This window comes from Sinohyriopsis cumingii, chromosome 12 (genome assembly GCF_028554795.1).
Source record: "Sinohyriopsis cumingii isolate HCF-2022 chromosome 12, ASM2855479v2, whole genome shotgun sequence".
NCBI lineage: Eukaryota > Metazoa > Mollusca > Bivalvia > Unionida > Unionidae > Sinohyriopsis > Sinohyriopsis cumingii.
Genome location: NC_142972.1, coordinates 90,763,993 through 90,783,796, shown reverse-complemented (window position 1 = coordinate 90,783,796; position 19,804 = coordinate 90,763,993). Strand labels below are relative to the sequence as shown.

Below are 19,804 nucleotides of genomic sequence, written 5' to 3'. Positions count from 1 at the left end.
AGAACAGATACAATTAATTGAATGGCTAAATCTTCTGTTGGTTTTTTTTTTTTTTTTTTTTTACATGTACCAGTACAAAAGTTTTGCTGAACCTTCATAGAAAACCGATAACCTTTGAAGTACCGACTACTGTGTATAAATACAAAGCAAATGGAAAAATCTCAATCACAATTATGTCTGTCGCCAGTGCAGCATTTTACTCATTGATCTTTTCCTTTTGCCATCAATCCGTGTTACGGCTGCTGAGACTTAAACTCCGAAACAAGAAATAGCACCAAAAAAAAACAACCAGTTTTGCATAATTAATAATAATTATTTATTTCTCAAAATACAAGAGTGAAAGAATCTCTAAATTGGGTGTGAATTTATGCTTATATATACGGTCCAATATTGCCAGGTGTTGACTCGTGTAAGTTTCATTCGTGGGAATGGAGATCATATTTTGTTTGTCGAGAAAATTTATACAGCAGTCAGTGATCATTCTTGGGATTTAGGAAGCAATTCACTACAAGCTTTGTGAACCTAGCGGGGGGGGGGGGCTGCTGATAGACTACTGGTGTCACCTGTCAGTGCTGTGGACTGTGAACGTGGAATCAGTAAGATGAACCTCATAAAAACTGACATCAGAAATAAACTCTGCATCTCGTCTCTCGAGAATTTCATGAGAATCAGCACGTACAGATGTGAAAAATTAGACTTTGAAACTGCATTCAACAAGCGGGCAGCCCTAAAATTGCGACGGATCTTCATGTAACACTTTGTAACATTTTGTTAATGCTTGTTGTAATTAAAGAATTAAGTAACCCATCTTTTGTAATTTTCATTGCCTGTTACATTAATAGACTAAATTAGCACTTGGAAAAATGTACACTACTTGTTCTGGCGACACTTTTTGAAAATTGGCGACAAAATATTGAGGTTGGCGATTTTTTTGGCGACAGCTTTTTAAAAGCCAGGACCATCCCTGTATATATATATATATATATATATATATATATATATATATATATATATATATATATATAAATCTGCCATCCCATATGTTAATACCAGTACATTAGAATAGCGACATTTGTGTTTTGGCTTATGGAATCAATATGATCAAACTTGCATCAATGTCATGTGAAGTAATTATGACACTGAGGAGTAGACTTGATGTAGAACCACGCTGACAGTAAAATCTGGGTTTACATTTCTTAGCAGTAAGCTATTGCTGTCCTGACTATCAGTGGTAAAAATAAGTACAGTAAAAACAGTACTGTAAATTTCATTAACAACTTATTCCTTTTACTCCCATGCTGAACAAAGTATTATTGAAACTGCATAGGCCAAATAAGTGATGATATGTGCAGAGAGGTCTTACATTTCTCGTATGGCTACATTTTTGATATTTTTTCTTTAAAACCAAATGTCACAAAAGGATTTATATTCATTTCCTAATTCTTTACATTTTGCAAGTTTGATGCTCTGTGTTAGTATGAACCTCATGTTTCTATTACATAAAATTCTGCAGTTTCAATCATCTTTCAATTCTCTATTTCATGATATAATGTCAAGGTCAGTCACTTCCAACATGCAGTCAGTGCCAAAGTCAGTCACATTTTTTTTCATTCTGACATGATAATGTGATTAATGACCAGGTTGTAATGCTGCCTTAAATTATTAAATGGATTATCATTCCAAACAAGAAATGTCATGATAGTTGATGGTTTGGTAATGTCAGTTTTTTTAATATTCAGATTGGTATGCTAATTATTATCATTCATCAGATTCTGACAGCTTGGTATTGTCTGTTTTCTTCATTGTAAATGGCATGATGTTTATTGTCATTTATCCAAGAAGCTATATCTAAATTGAGATACCAGTGCCTCATTCAGGGCATCTTAGATAGGTGGTGTGTGAACCAATTGAGCAATGAATTGCTCAGTGAACAAATTGCTCACCATTCCACTAGTTCTGTTCTATTTTTAGAACCGGATGAATACATTTGGTCATTATGGAAGCAACGTTGTCATCCCTACTACACCAGTTAGTAACCTCCCTGGTCCAGTGCATCCCACCCAGTATGGTCAGCAAGCTCAAATGGTAAGTTTCTTCACAATTTTATTTTTGTATCTTGGCTATGTTCTATCAGTGAGTCCTGGACTGTTGCCCATATCTACAGAATGTAAGCACATGATTTTGTCATGTACATCCAGAAATTGCTCACCATTCCACTAGTTCTATTCTATTTTTAGAACCGGATGAATACATTTGGTCATTATGGAAGCAACGTTGTCATCCCTACTACACCAGTTAGTAACCTCCCTGGTCCAATGCATCCCACCCTGTATGATCAGCAAGCTCAAATGGTAAGTTTCTTCACAATTTTATTTTTGTATCTTGGCTATGTTCTATGAATGAGTCCTGGACTGTTGCCCATATCTACAGAATGTAAGCACATGATTTTGTCATGTACATCCAGAAATTGCTCACCATTCCACTAGTTCTATTCTATTTTTAGAACCGGATGAATACATTTGGTCATTATGGAAGCAACGTTGTCATCCCTACTACACCAGTTAGCAATCTCCCTGGTGCAATGCATCCCACCCTGTATGATCAGCAAGCTCAAATGGTAAGTTTCTTCACAATTTTATTTTTGTATCTTGGCTATGTTCTATCAGTGAGTCCTGGACTGTTGCCCATATCTACAGAATGTAAGCACATGATTTTGTCATGTACATCCAGAAATTGCTCACCATTCCACTAGTTCTATTCTATTTTTAGAACCGGATGAATACATTTGGTCATTATGGAAGCAACGTTGTCATCCCTACTACACCAGTTAGTAATCTCCCTGGTCCAATGCATCCCACCCTGTATGATCAGCAAGCTCAAATGGTAAGTTTCTTCACAATTTTATTTTTGTATCTTGGCTATGTTCTATCAGTGAGTCCTGGACTGTTGCCCATATCTACAGAATGTAAGCACATGATTTTGTCATGTACATCCAGAAATTGCTCACCATTCCACTAGTTCTATTCTATTTTTAGAACCGGATGAATACATTTGGTCATTATGGAAGCAACGTTGTCATCCCTACTGCACCAGTTAGTAACCTCCCTGGTCCAGTGCATCCCACCCTGTATGATCAGCAAGCTCAAATGGTAAGTTTCTTCACAATTTTATTTTTGTATCTTGGCTATGTTCTATCAATGAGTCCTGGGCTGTTGCCCATGTCTATAGAAATGTAAGCATATGATTTTATCATGTACATCTGGACATTGTTGTTTTCCACAAGTCAATTTAGAATAGTGCCCAACCTTTGCCATTTGTTTCTGTCTGTCTGTGTTTATCATACGTTGTACTGAAGCTTTTATCCTTATCTCAGGAGATGCAGAAAGAAAATTAATCATGTTATTACTGTGGATCACTGTATTAAGTATTTGACTCCAGCAAATTGTTTCATGTTTTTGTTTGTAGTTTTGTATTACAGCTATGCAGTTAAGATATTTAGCTCAATGGCAATTGGAGTAGAGTGGCTCATAAAATTTTATTTGAAGCATCATTCATTTGGAGGAATGTGTTGCAATTGCTACTCATCTTATCGTCATCAGCATAGATTCTTATCAGTTATACTGCTTACACTCATAAGAAAATATCAAAGGCACCCAATGCCAACTTGATATTAAAACACCATGGGCACCCATTGCAAGCTTGATATTAAAATACCACATACACCCATTGCAATGCAAGCTTAATATTAAAACACCACAGACAAAGCAGGATAATATGCCTAATGTAATATGATTGGGCAAGTCCTCTCAGAGAAGCAGAATTTATTTTTAAAAAATACCTATTTGCTTTTCTCATGTCTGTTGTAGTTATTTGAATATACTGTAATAATTATCACATGAAAGGTAGGGACATCACACTCCCTGCTGAGAAGAGCTTAATAATGAAAACAAAGTATAAATTGATTTATAGCAAAGTTGCATTCCTAGCTGACTGAAGTGAAACATAATTGCACATGTTCTGACAGTTCTCCCATGCATGGGTTCTCATTAACATAATGCATGATCTTTTGTGACTTCCAATCACTGGGTTACAGAGTATTAATTAAAGTTCTAGAAAGCATAACTCTCATGGTTGTTGCATAAAAATACAAACACAAAATTATTCCTAGTTCAGAAAATATTAAGATGATGATGAAGTTATGTTCATTCTCAGGTTGTGAAGAAAAGAGAATGTGTTTATTAATAACAGATTTGTGGACAGAGGCTGAACATAAATGTATGTTAGTCTCGGATGGATGCAGGTATGTGTGAGAGAGAGCATTATTAAGATTTTGCATTTTTACTTAATTTAAACTGAACTATATTGCTTTATTTATTTATTTTTTCTATCACAAATGGTCACAAAAGGTCATCCCAGATACATGTAGGTTCACACTTAATCTTTGAAGATAGATGGTTACATGAAAACTAATAACAGAAGCCATGAACATGGTATGCTTCCTGAGCCACTGACTGTACAATATCCAAACTGGTAACATAAAACCACAACATCAGCTGTAAGTCCTACGTGTTTGTTTTCTTGGCCATTGTGTTGACAATAAACAACATAGTTACTCAGGGTTAAGCGAATAGTGAATAGTGTTTAATAGTGGATAAATCAACATTTTGGTTCAACAAGACTGAAAACACTGGCAATGTCATTGTATGATTCTTAAAAGAATAATAAGTTAGTAGTATGGTTATCATCATGTTATATTTTTAGTGGATAGGTATGAAAGTTATCGCATATTATGGTTATCATCATGTCATATTTTTAGTAGATGAAAGTTAATGCATATTATTGTTATCATCAGTTCATATTTTTTGTTACAGATATGAAAGTTATCGCATATTATGGTTATCATCATGTCATATTTTTAGTAGATGAAAGTTAATGCTTATTATTGTTATCATTGTGTCATATTTTTAGTAGATCGATATGCAGATTTGTGCACATTATGGTAATCATCATGTCTTATTTTTAGCAGATGAAAGCTAATGCATATTATTGTTATCTGTGTGTCATATTTTTACTAGATGGATATGAAAGTTACTATTATTGTTATCAGAAGAAGATATGCATCTTGATTATACAGTATATTTTGGAAGAGTAATGCTTTTAACTATACACTCACTTGTATCATCTTATGGTTAGTATTATGATGAAGAAGGATATACTTGTCTGAATGAATTGCACACCATTCAACTATTCCTCGTTTTTAGAACCTGATGGTTTTGTATGGTAATTATGGAGATTACATGGCCATTCCTACTTTCCCTGTAGATAACAGATCTTGTCTAATATATTGCATCCAGTATGATGTCCAAGCACAAATGTTAAGTTTGTCCTCACATCTCTTTTTGTATCTTGGATATGTTCTGTGTATGGGTCCTAAGGTGTTATCCTGGTCCATCCATATCTGTGTATGTACATACACAGGGTTTGAATGGTTTTTAAAAGTCTTTAAAATCTTGTAAAATCTGTAGTAGCGTTTTTAAGATTTTAAAAGTTTGTAAAAATTAACGTAGATTTGTAAAAGTGTGTAAATTATGGTAATGTCATTTATAAATAAAACAAATATTAAAAAAATGATGAATAACTTATTGGCGACATACCAGCCACCGGTGGAGATGACTAAAGAGCACAGTGTGACTGGAAGTTTTGTCTCCCTTTCATCTGATCTTTTTGTTTAAACGTTTTCATTGTGTGCAACAAGATGCTGGGTGATTCGATGATCAACAATTGTTAAATCCTGAATATAGTAAATGGCTCATTAAGGATCCAAGCTATACACGAAAGGCATTAGGCACACTGTGCAAGAGGAATCTTGATGTTTCAAGCATGGGAGAAGCAGCTGTAGCAACTCATGCAAAAGGTAAGTGAATTCATGATCTCTTGACTGCTGATATTACTTCTATTTTTAGTCTCTATCAGATACAACCTGATTAAGGAATGCGACCATATAAGTTCAAATCTAACAAAGCTTGCTAGAATAAAATTGTAACTAGCGAGACAAATTTCTTTTTAACGTACATATATAAAAAGTTATGTTTTTTAACAAAATGCCCGTCAGTCCTGCGTCTGAGGAGAATAAACAACTTTTCTTGTCATACTGTTGTCTGAGCCCAGAAAGGGCAAATGTATTTAAATTTAATTGTATCTTTATTATTATTATTATTATTATTAAAAACTTAAATATAAACCTGGCAGTTATACCAATATATTTCCTGTCTCATTTTATTTATGAATGTTTCACCTATAAAATGGCTGCAAAAAGACTAGGGCCATGTGGTTCAATATCTGGCAGGTAACCATGAGTAAATTTCCATAGTGTGGACTTAGCATAGTGTAACATCTTAACCAATGCTATACAATAGGGGTGGGTGGCTAATGACAGAAAAAACCTTTTTCAGTTCATCCTTCACTATCTTCCTACACTAAGAACAATATTTCTTGAAATCTATATTAATTATTTACTTTAAGCAATATTAACATGCTATTTGTGTATATATTTTAGTATGTGTTTATGGATGTGGCTATATACGTGTGTAATAATGCATCAGAATAGAAACAGTATGTTAGATTTAATACTAATTGATTGATTTAAGGAGCAAAACACAAAAAATATGTTGCAGCCACTTCATCACTCTTACCTATACGCATTTATATTGGTGGGTGATGCATCTTTGATGACATATTCTGCAACCCCTTGTAGTACCAGTTCTCCAGCTACAGCATTGGTATCATCGTCGAAGTTGACATCAAGTGATCTCAGCAGATATGTAACAAAACGCGATGTTCAGAAAGCAGAGGTGATCTGGGCATTTAAGTGCATTAACAGTCACTACAGCATGAATTCATGTTCAGACATTAGTCAGATATTTAAAGCTATGTTTACAGACAGTGAGATTGCTTTTTCCTTCACTAGACTAAGTGCAGATAAGAAAACAACTTATTTGTGCATCTTTGGACTATATCCCTATTTGCTAATGAGCTCAGGAAGAACATACGTTTCAAGCCATACTCATTACTCTTTCATAAAAATCTTAATGCTGACCTTCAGGAAAAACAAATGGATGTATATACCCGAATATGGGATTCAGATTGTTTCAAGATGTTTTATTACAACTCCCTCTTCCTTGGCCATGCAAAAGCAGAGGACATTGCACAGCCAAGTCCAGTTGTCACAACTCTGGGCCACAGACACCTTATTCAGATGTAAATGGATGGACCCAATGTTAACTTGAAGGTGCAACGATTATTGCAAGATGAAGTTGGAAAATCAGTGGGAGGGATGAAATTGTTGCAGACTGTTACATGTGGCCTGCATGTGTAACATGATGCTTTTAGAAGTGATTTTTCAGCTGCCTCATGGGACGTATAAACTTTTTATGTCTGCAGTCTGTCACCTATTTCACAACTCTCCTGCCATAAGGGAAGAGTTTATGGATGTTTGTGAGGCACCACCATTCCCACTTAAGTTTTGCTCTCACAGGTAATTACTTCAAAAATTATGTTATTCTCAAAATTAAACTGGCTGAAATTTGTTGTGGTTGTTGTTGTTGTTGTGGTAGGGATTAATGCCATTTTTCAGCACAAGATAGGCTATACATGGCAGCCAGTATTAATGGTGGAGGAAGAACCCGGAAAAAACCGGAAAGAACCACCGACCCACGAGAAGCTACTGGCAAGCATTCTCACATAACCACATTAGCCGAATCTGAGACTCGAACCGATGCAGACAGAGGTGAGATGGCAGTGATCCGTAACGGTGAGCGCTTTAGACCACTCGGCCACTCGGGGCCCCGGCTGAAATTTGAAAACCATGACAGATTGGCATATTAGCATAAGGCAATATTTTAATGTTCAATGTTAACTATGATATATGTCCTCGATATTTGCAATTTTAGATCAGAAGAAAGAATGCAAAGGTTACAAACTGACTTTGATAAAATTTAAACATTGCAGAACACCTTTTCCTAAGACACAAATTGAATAATGTCTTACCCTGGTGCCATTCTGTGGTCTCCCCCAACGTGTTACAACTGAAACAAACCTGTATTTTTGTTAACAGCAAAGTACATGACCATAATAGTCAATACCAGCACCATTGTGAATGTACATTTTCATTTATTAGAAACTTATTTATATTACAGATGGCTGGAGAATGTCGAGCTAGCAGAAATGGTCATCCAACTTCTTCCATGCTTGGAGACATTTTATTCTGTCAGCAGGAAAAGTCTATACCATGCTGCAGATCTTTCAGATATGTGACGAAGATGATTGGGGATCCATTAATAAAAGCCAAACTGCTGTTTTTTGTCATGATTGTACAGGAGATCAAACCATTCCTTACACTTTACCAAACTGACCAACCAATGATTCCATTTTTGGCGAAAGACATTACCAAAATTTCCTGTCAGGAATCATGGAAGAATCTATCTTGAAACCAGCAACATCAGTGGTAGGAATATGAAGCACTGACCATGCAGACCAAAGCAAACAAGTCGATTGAGGAAAAGTGGATATTGAATTTGCTGCATCTCCTACATTTCTGTGCACCAAAGAAGGGATATCTGACAGAGACAGATACATATTTAGGACACAGTGTAGAGACTTTCTTATGGACATGCTAAAGATTCTTGAGAAGTTGCCTACTGCCTTCCTTTTGACAGAGAGTCTTCAGTGGATGGATCCAAGGCACATGGCCAGAAATCCTGGCAATGAGAAGGAAAACTGCAGTTGGAAAAGTGCCTTGACAAGACAATTTAAGAAAAATCTGTCCATCCTCTCAGATTCAGATAGGATTAACAAAGAAACTGGGGACAGGCTTACAAAACAGTTTGAAGAATTATGTGAGTCTTTTCCAAATGATAGAGAGTTTAAGGATTTTGATCCAGTTACAAACCGGATTGACCAGATCTACTACAAGAGAACGCATGATGAGAAAAAGTATGCTGAACTGTGGGATTTGATGAAGCAGCTTCTACTTATATCCCCTGGCCACACAACAGTAGAGCAAAGATTCAGTTTGAACAAGCAGACAACTACTGAAAATTTGCAGAAGGAAGGCTTGGTGGCCAGAGGCAACATTATCCAGGCAGTTAGAAATGCAGGCGGGCCTGCCTGTCCTCCTGTGACCATGGCATTACTTGCTTACGCATCTACTACCAGAAATAAATACAAGCCGCACCCGGAAGAAATTAAAAAAAAACAACAAAAAACAAAGAAGCAGAAAAACAGTCTTTGAAGAGAAAGGTAAAAGACAAAGACTTAGAGGAGCTAAACGCAAACCATTGCAGACTTTAATCTGACATTGCAACCATGAAGAGATCTGCACATGAAAAGGCTCTTGATGAAGAAAAATATGGTTGCCTTCGATTGTTGGCAGATTCAAATGCGCTATTGAGAGGTATCAAGGACAAGATGATTGCTGTGAAGGAGCTGGACCAGCTCACAGAAGAAAAAGAAAAATGATCGAGACTCAGTGACATCACCTATTCAACATTTTTAGGCCTGCCTGTTTTGCTCAAGAACTTTTGATTTTTATTCTGTTTAAGTAATGATGTATGTTGTTGACTTAAAAGTGATTATGTGATTGATCATGATGTTCCTGATTTTTTTCCCAGAACTTGACTAGTGAATCATGATGTTTCCTGCAGCCAACTTATCATAATAATAAATACAAATATCAAAATTATATTATTGTTGCATGTGTGCATTTGGAGTTGTCCATTGCATGTCAGTTTGAAAATTCACTGAATTACTCTACAATTCTCCCTTAATTGAATATTCATTTGAATGTTTATGAAAGGTTTATAAAATTATGTTGAAGGTTTTTAAAATTTTCTAAAATGTTTTTAAATTTCATAGTAAAAGTCTTGTATAAAACTTGATACATCCATCATGGTACATCACAAAAATAGTATGTTTCGGACAAGTTAATTATTTCTTCTGGCATATTTGACTTTATACCTTTCATCCTTGTACAAAATGTTATTTGTAATCTGTTGCATATGTTGCTTGTATTCTTGATTTAGTTGCAATGTTATGATCCGAATTAGCAATATTCCTGAGAAATACAATACTAAAACCAATGAGAGACCTTTTGCTTATTGGAACTGACTGCTTTTGTAAATTATCTTTGCAGCTGGTGGCTTTGTAATATCAATTTTCTTCGTCAAAATGATATTGATATGCTTATGATTGCCAGTCAGAGCAATGAATAATAATGTCATTTGGAATAGTTATTTTCCATTTCATTTGTGTCTGAACACAGTGCTAGACATATCTTATTGCAACTTATCTTTTCAGTACCGTGTAACTTAATATGGTCATGGTCTACAGACATCCACTGTGGAGAGAATGTTGGCACACCTATGTCACTTTTATGTACTTTGGAGGAAATTTCTTTAGATATTGTTCATTTTTTAAATATGTTTAAGATCTAAGCACTATTTCCCCCATGTGCTGAAAACTTTGATCTGAATTAGTCTAAAATACAATCTTTTGTAGTTATTGAAATAGGGAAAATGAATTTTGCCAGACTAGATAATACCAGTTTTTTAAAGTACAATGAATGAATGACAAAATATAATAATGCTAAAGAAGTTATATATTGTTTAGTTTTCAATTGATCTTTGAAGTCCAGGAAGTGAAAATGATACAACAGAGTTTTACATTTTTTAATATGTAAATATCTGAAGTAAGGCAAAGCTGTATGCTCTATAACCCAAATTACTCTCATCAAACATTCACTGAAATGGAGTGAATAAAAAAATTCTTTAAGCAATTCCTAAGATATTCAGGGCAGTATGCCCAGTTATCCTGGTGAAAACGTCTCTGGTTTTGGAAATCCTATGCAGTATTACTCAGACCAGCCAGATCTTTGATGTGGTACCTTACTCGAATGGAGCTGGTGGGTCAAGGAAGATCGCACCTTCTACCGTTTAAGTCTGGACAAGACAATATATCAGCTCAGACTATCCCAGGAAATAACCTCGGTTCAAGTAAACTTAGTACGCATCTCAGATCATGAGGTTAGGGCACTTTCCACCAGCTTAGCATTTGACTGGAACTGTTCTCTAACTGACATCATTCAGGTTGTGGGATGGAGATTGAAGTCCACATTCTCTAGCTTTTATCTTCGAGGTCTGTCATCCCAAAGAGCCTAATTTTATCTGGTTGGACCTATATCCGCAGCTCAAAAGGTCAAACGCCTGGGTCAATCGACAGCTTCTTAAGATATGGCTTCACGACTTCCGCTGGATTTGTGAGAGGGGATTTTGTTTTTTCCTTTTGATGCTGCGCCTCGTCAGACGGAGCCCCCTCCAGCTGGGTTACCTAGAAGATGTCTCTTATATCTTAGGGGACCAGAGAGAGGGTAAATGCTTTTTCGGATTTGTGGTATAAAAAAGAACACTATGCCATTCCTTTTAACACGGCCATTACTGCTTAAGGACTAAACATGTGGTTCACATTTAAGTGTAAATTCAATGTTGTTTTTTTGTTGTTTGTGTTTGCGTTTTTTAAACACAAGCTACTGCTGTGTGAAATTCAATTGTCAATATTTCAACAGTAGGATAAATTTTACACTGCTCAAGAGAATATGTGTGTGTGTAATTTGGATATTTAACATAGCATTAACAATTTTTCATATCGCTAAGATGTCTGCATTGTGATGGTTTTAAGTGGTCTAGCACTGGGGCATCATGCCACAGACATGTAACATGATCCCCCGCCCCCAGTGGCATTATCCTGACACGAGGCCGACCGGTCCTAACACTAACTTAGTGCTGAGTGCCAATTGAGGCAGCTGTTAGTACCATTTATATAAGCCTTTGATATGTCTCGGTGGGGGTTCGAACCCACAACCTCCCGTATCCAAGGCGGATGCTCTAACCACTAGACCACTGGAGTGGTTATTCAAGAGAAGCGCAACCAGATGGGTCCCTCATCAAGTCAGCGCATCACAAAAAATACAGATCTTTTGAAATGTATTTCTATTGTCTATATATATGATTGAAATAAAAATCACTGATTGGTGAATGGTATTTAGTTGTTAATCACTCATGGTGCATCGGTCTTTTCATTATTAGTCTTCTTTGATTGGCTGTTCATATGTCAATCAATTATGTTGATCAGCTGCTTCATCGTGGATATGCCATCGTTGTGCTAGCCAGATCACAGTGGTGATTTGTTAGTATTTTATTGTCCTGTTGCAGAAGTGAAAGTGGAGAGGATTATGTCCCCTACCGTATAGTGTGGGGTTCTGAAAATTACACATGAACTGTACTGTATATAAATTGAGTCTGTTCAGACTCTAACAGCATCATTTGGAAAATAACTAATCATCGAAAACAAGTTTATTGATGCATTTTGCATATGCAAGCATCGAGGATCTGTGATGAGTAAATTGGGGTAAAGAACCATCGTAACAGCTGATGATGGTACCGATTGTGGTTCCATTTGGTTAGTTTACCTGCTCCCTGGTGCCTAATACAGCTTTTGCTGCTGTATCTGCTTGGTCCATAATTAACTGTGTACAGCGGCACTTGTTATCAGATGAGGCACTATGGGTGAATTTGCCAATAATTTTTCAGAATGTATCGTTTGCATCACTACTCGTTGAGTTTGGCAGCCAGACTTGTTTTTGTGGCCTTGTGAAATTATTGCCTCATTCACTGTCAACTGTGTCAATATCCCAGCATCAGGCATATGTTTGGTAAACTCAGATGTTTCATTCATGGCAAATGCAGTTTGTCAGACAATTTATTGAAACTCTGGTCATTTCATGTGTTGGATGACCAAATTGTGAGAAATTTGGCTCACATTCACCAACTCCAAGAAAACTAGCAGCTGACGAGTCACAATATCAACAGAAATTACATCATCAGGATTGTATTTTGTGTTTGAAAGGTCACCGTGTTCTAATTCAATACACAAGCTTCGACCATCCTAAGTAATGTCCCTTGGTCTTGGATGCCATGAATTTCTTTGCAGGGTGATATGAGCAGCCACATACAAGATTGTAAAACAATTATTTATGAACTCATCAATGACGATTTCTAAATTGACATTGGCGTATTTTAGCACTACTTGTTTCATCATATCATGGAGAAATTCTTCGTGATAAAGAGTGCCCAGCGATAGCACAGATTGATCAAATCGGAATCAGCTGATGAATTCACCATCCTATCCAAGATCACTCTGAAAGTCAGATTGAGATTGGATTGTTTTACTAATGTTATAAATTTTCATCAAAAATATTACCGAGCTAAAATCTGGTAGTTTTCTTCGGCTGAAATTTTGTTACACTTGCCATCCATGCATGTACCTTGTGGTCATCTATTACTCCAGGGGTGACTTTACTATGATAGTTACCGGAATTGAATAAGACCGTGTTAGTTGTTATTTTTTACTTATCGGCTACTCTGTCAAATTCAAACCTTGTAGTAGTTGTGACCACCGCTGGCTTAGTCATAACTAATCATGCAACCTCATCTCTTGTAATTTCTAACAATTTTATATGATTTTGCAACTTTTCTTGGGCAATATTTGACTTAGGAAAGGTTAGTCTAACACTGGTGAGATTATTTTACTGTTCTTGCAATTGTTTTGCTACAGTCCATCCACTCCTTATCTAATTAAGGCAAGTTTTTCTCTAATTGAACATTATCCCAGAATATTATGTAATATCACGAGCAAAAAATAGTTACAGGTGGCTTATGAGGGGGTCAACAACCCATTGCGTAAAAACTTGTAGTGATGATTATTGTGATTCATTTAGCTAGTGTCTGGTGAGGTAGTTTAGGGCCAAAACCATGTGTAAAGTGCAGGATCAGTATCAGAGGAATCCCAGAAACATGTATTTCTTGTAGGGGGAGAAAATATAGAGTGCTGAAACAATAATATAAAATAAACCGTGGGTCACAGTAAAAGATTATTTTCATAGTAAGCTTAATAATGTGCTGTATTATACTGGTATGTAACAATACAATTTCCTCTCTCTATAATTTATACTGCCCAGCTAAAATTAACATGAAAACAACCAGAATCTTGCTAACTAAGCTTTCATACAGAAACTATCTTTTAAAACACTCAAATAGGATCAGTTTAGCCTTCCCTGTTTATTTAACCCAGGGATATCGCGCATATTGATTCTGGGGTCAATACAAGACCCACATCAGCATTTCTGATACAGGTATGAGCTCCTCCACACCCCATTTCATAAAATTCTTGGTTTTTGAAATAGTTGCTTTGTACCTCCAAAAGAGCTTGCCCCCACTACCACTGCTGCTCAACCAATCACCGGAGTAGAGAAGGGTAATTAAAATTCTAGAAAGCACAGTTCTCGTGGTAGCTGCATGCACATACAAAAATACAAATTATTCCTAGTTCATACAGTATAAAAATGATGATGGTTTTAAGTTCATTGTCATATTGTGAAGAAAAGAAGAATACATTTATCAGCTTAATAAAAGATCTGTGTGCAGGGGCACAGCATAAAGTGTGTGTTAGTCTTAGATAAACCTTTGATAGAGAGAGAGAGAGAGAGAGAGCATTCTTAAGATTATGTATATTTTAATTTAAACTTACTATTTTTCTTTCACAAATGATCATTAAAAGTCATTGGCAATTACATATGTAGGTTCACACATACTTTCAGAAGATTGATGCTCACGTACAAACTAACAACCAAGCAGAACATAAACCTATGGCAAGGCTTGTTTCCTTTGCCACTGATTTGATAATTGTGTGTGTAAACTGATAGCTTAATTCACAACAACAGCTCTTCATGTCTGTTTTATTCTCCATTATGTTGCTAAGCAATGTTCTTATTTCATGAGCATTTTGTTGAATCATTATGTTATAACCCACACCCTATTTCATTGTTTGAGTCTCATAAAATAAGAAGAAACAAAAAAGAAGGAATAAGTAGAATATAATAATAATAATAACAAAAACAACAAAATCAACACAGATTAAGATAAGGCACTCATGTCATATTATTAATAGGTGGATATGAAAGTTAGTTCATAAACGCATATCATGGTTATTATTATAAGATATGCATCGTGATCTTGAACTTTAGTTTTGAAGAACATTTATTCTGAAACTAGACCTTTCTCCATCATCATTATCATTGGGTTTATATTGGTATGCAGAAAAGTTATGGTATATTTATATGAATGAATTGCTCACTATTCAACTACTTTGTATTTTTAGAACCAGATGGCTGTGTTTGGTAATTTTGGAGATCACACTGACATGCCCAGTTTTCCTGTAAATAACAGACCTGGTCTAATAAATCCCATCGAGGATGATGTTCAATCACAGATGTTAAGGTTGTCCCTGCTTTAATATGTACTATGGATGGGTCTCTTGGTGTTATTCATGTCCATACATATGTATGTACCTACATCTGTCATTGTACATCACAAAAGTATTATGTTTCAGACATGTTAATCATTTAACCCCACCTCTGATAACTTGACTTGATGCCAAAACATTTTTTGAAATAACTTGTCATTCATCCTTGTGAAAAATGTCTATTTTAATTTCTCATATGCGTTGCTTATGTACCCGATTTTACTACATTCAGCAATATTGTTGAGCAAAAACCATGCTACAGCACATGAGAAGAGGTGTTTTGTTTATTGGAACTGACTGCATTAACTATATGTTTATGGTTGTATTAAGCAGTATTCTTGAGAAAAACCATAATACAGCGCATGGGAAGAGGCCTTTTTTCTTAATGGAACTGAATGATTTTGTATATTGTCTTTGCAGCTGATGGCAGAGGATTCCTCAGAAGATTCAGACGATTGGTATGATCCATCAGAGTATCGGATGATGGTAAGTTTGTTTTGGATTTTGTCATATCTTGGTCATATTATGCTGACTCGTCTATCCAATCCATACATCACAAAGTTTGTTTCCACTTGAGAACTGTTCAAGACTGCCTGATACGTAACCAAACGAAAGTTAATTTCCTCCTTTACCTTTACTCAAAAGCAGTTTCTACCAGGATGATGGCTCTTCATCCTTCAAGTGTCAGTATGTATGTTTTGCATAGTTTCTGATTCATTGTTGTTTATCATATTTACTATCATCATAATAATCCTGTTGTAGCATACTTAAACTGGTCAAAGTCAGAACTAATCATTATGCAAAGTTGTGTCATTAGCTAACAAATCTAAACTGTGTTGATTTATTGCTTAATGGTTTATCAGTTACATAAGTCTTTAGCTAACAAATATGTATATCTGACTTTATTACTTAATTGAAGATCAGTTCCATAAATAAGAAAGAGAGAGGACCTAAAACATAGCCTTGAGGGATATTTGATTTAATAGTACTGTATACATTTGTGTACTGCAATTGGAAATGGGTTTTTCTTCTTATCTTTATGTAGGTATGATCCAAATCAGATTATTAGAAGTAAAAAAGAAATCCTGTAACACTTTAGGTTTTAGCAGAGATACGAATGGTCAGCTGGGTCAAAGGCTTTCATGCATTGACAAAACATAATTCTACTCAACAAACCATTAACTTTTTGTATAGTGCAAGTTCTGTTAATTTGGTGAGTTTTGTTTTGTGTAAGCAATATATTTTAAGGAGTGATAATACCTTTCTTTTTTGTACAACTTTAATATATCTTCATCGCATAGACTGTTCTTTTAGTTGATTAAAACAATTCTGGTCAAAGATCCAGTAACATTTTAGATAGATAAAACTGTTAATTTGGTGAGATCTATTTTATAACTTATGAAATAGAAAGTTAGGTCGTTTCAAACAATATCGATAATATAGTTTTTTAGATCTTGATATGTTGTTATTTTGGATAATGAATTTCTCTCAATGAAAATATTTATTATTATTATTATTATTATTAAAATTAGTATCCTTTATTTATTGAGGGTGACATCATTGCCATACATGTAACTTATACTGTGGCCTTGCAATTAAAAAATCTACACATTCTGATAGCAACAAATGTTCAATGTTAACATGAACGGGATAAATCAATACAAATATAACAAAAGTTAAAGTTTTAGAAGTTTAAATAACTTTTTCAGATAAATGTTAGACTGTTATCCTAGCTACAGATGCAAATGTTTGTGGTGATTTCCTTGCAGACTTTAAACCAGTGAGATAATCTGGCACTATGTTTGTTATGACCTTGAATATGAAAAGTTCTTTTTCTAAACCCAGCATATTACTTAATTCGCCTCTATATTTGCTGAAAAGAGTACATGTAAGATGAATTGCACATACATACACAGTACATACATGCAGAAGATCTAATTATGGAAAACCTGCTAAATTTTCCAATACAGCATACAAATTCTATCCCTTTCGATAATTCTTTGTTTCTCTGATAATTGAGAAGTTGCTGAAGCAGAATGAAATATTTTCAGTTAAGATACCTAAGCATCGGGCACATTTAACAATTTAAATGTTTTGTAATTCTGAGGAAAATTCTTTCCATGGAGCTGTTGATTGCATTGAGTGGATAAGCATTGTCAACATTCATTGTAAATTTAAGTCCTACATCTATTTCATATCACATTGTAAATTTTCATTTATTTTGCAACCACTGATGCATACATCATTAACGTATTGTGATTTATTGTCTGTACACACAACTACTGTACAACGCCTAAACCAGCATGACAGTCGTTTATATATAAAACTAAAAATAATAGGACTTTGATTCCTGTATTGATCATGATAGTAGCTTCAGCTCCCAATGGCTAGTTCATTACAAAATGAGAGAGGCGTGCATAAGTCATTCCTGCAAGTACATGAACTCTATGCAGTGAAGACAACTGTATTGTCAACTTTCCCAAGAAAGAACATAGTATCTATGCAGTCATGACACCCATAGTGTAAGCCTCTCTAGCCAATACACGGCCTCTACTCAGTCATGACACCTGTAGTGTAAACCTCTCCATCCAGTATATGGTCTATGTGCAGTCAGGACACCTGTAGTACTAGCCTTTCCAGCCAGTATATTGCCTCTGTACAGTTCAAGACACATGTAGTTCCTCCTCAGAAGAACAATAGACGATGGGCCCATGTGGTCCAAGGCTAAAATGGCAAGGATATTAGAGGAGTTTGACCCCCAGAGATGCAATGTGCAGCAGGCTCACAAGCATGTGGACATGCCCTGACAATCATCAACCAATCCCAGACTATATACACCTCTCCCTCGCTAACTCTGTACATCAGGGTCCAGAAATATTGACTGTACTATACACAAAGGTGCGTTACCAAAGGACCTAAAAAAAAATCCACTAGATATCGTGAGAACCTTGGGGTGAGGGGGAACTGGGCTGTTTAATGACTAAATCCTTGTTTTATAATCGTGTTGAGAATAATTTTCAGTGAAGTGCTTTTTCTGATGAAGTTGTTTGTTGTACTGTATAAATTTCATTTATTTTCAAAATGTCCAGCATCTGAAAGATCGATAACTTGACTCCAACTAGTTTTAACAACCAACACAGTATGCTTGCCTCACAATCTTTTACACATCTCCTGACAACAGCGATTGCTTCTGTGACATTTTACCCTACATCCTTTAGGATGCACCACAGATAAGAAGCTTATCCTCCTTGGTGTCTTCAATGCAAGAGTTGAATCAGACCACAAATCATGATCACGATTTCATGGACACCCTGGTGTCAGCCCGATTAATGAGAATGGCTAAAGGTTACTTGAATGGTGCCTACTTAAGCAGTTTTCCATCACCACCATATTCTCTTTTGGGTGTGTGGTGTGGTGTGTGCAAATATTTGCATTGTGTAATAGGCATCATCCAAAATCCAGTCATTGGCATCAACTTGGCCAAAGTATTGCCAGGAGACACAGTCTAGTCTGTTTATTTCACACTCACCCATGTCATAGTGCAGACTGTGACACCAGCCACCCACTTACCAGCAGACTCGGAGTGTAGCCCAGAACGGTAAGTAAATTCAAGCATAAAGGCTTATCACACATGAATATTTAGCATGAAATAAAATTGTAGTTCTCAAACCATTGAGCAGATTATAATACAAGAAGGCCTTAAAGTGAACACTGAAGAAGTCTGGAGTGCACTGAGGTCAGTCATATATGGGTCAGCATCACGAACGTTTGTAAAAATGTGACAAAATATAAAGACTGTTTGTGACCAATTCAAACAAAATGGTGTCAGTGATGAAAGCAAAGAATGCTACCTGCCTAGAGAACAAGATAAACCCAAGGTTAGGCTTATGGCATTCAAATTGGCAAAAAGTGTAGTGCAGAAGACACCAATGCATAGTTGAATGCATTCATGTAAATAACTTTCTTTACCCTTATTTTATAACAAAAATTATGGATTGGATGTGGGTGGTGGAATTTGGGGTACCTTAATTGCTTAATGGCCATGTCAGTGAATTCAGCCTTGCACATTATGGGTCTTTTGTGAATGGGCTGACAGTATATAATTGTCCAGACAAAGTATTGAGACTAAATCAGTGAAACTCAGATGGATTATTAAAGAATGTTGACATGGAAGCCTATCATTATAATGAAAAATCTATGTTTAGGAAATGAGTGAGCAACTTTTGATAATTTCTAAGGAAGACAACCAAATGATCCAAAATTAATGTGTTAATCATCAGACAACAGTTGCAAATATTTTGACAAAATGGCTTTTCACTCACTTTGAGTTTATCGTTGCATAAATAATGTATATAATTAATGCTACTTGCCATTCTTATAAAGGAAATTTATT

The 19,804-nt window shown here is 35.6% G+C and overlaps 1 protein-coding gene across 3 annotated transcripts in view; it reads left to right on the top strand.

Moving 5' to 3' along the window:
* The window catches only part of LOC149786964 (uncharacterized), a 161,413-nt gene that overhangs the window by 105,289 nt on the left and 36,320 nt on the right, over positions 1 to 19,804 (top strand). For 2 of the 3 annotated variants that reach the window (XM_089977516.1, XM_089977518.1), the window contains exons 9-10: positions 3,036 to 3,149; positions 15,832 to 15,897. In XM_089977516.1, coding sequence (XP_089833642.1) covers positions 3,036 to 3,149; positions 15,832 to 15,897 — 180 coding nt within the window. The remainder of the gene's footprint in view (positions 1 to 3,035; positions 3,150 to 15,831; positions 15,898 to 19,804) is intronic. The other variant, XM_089977517.1, reaches the window with a different exon arrangement.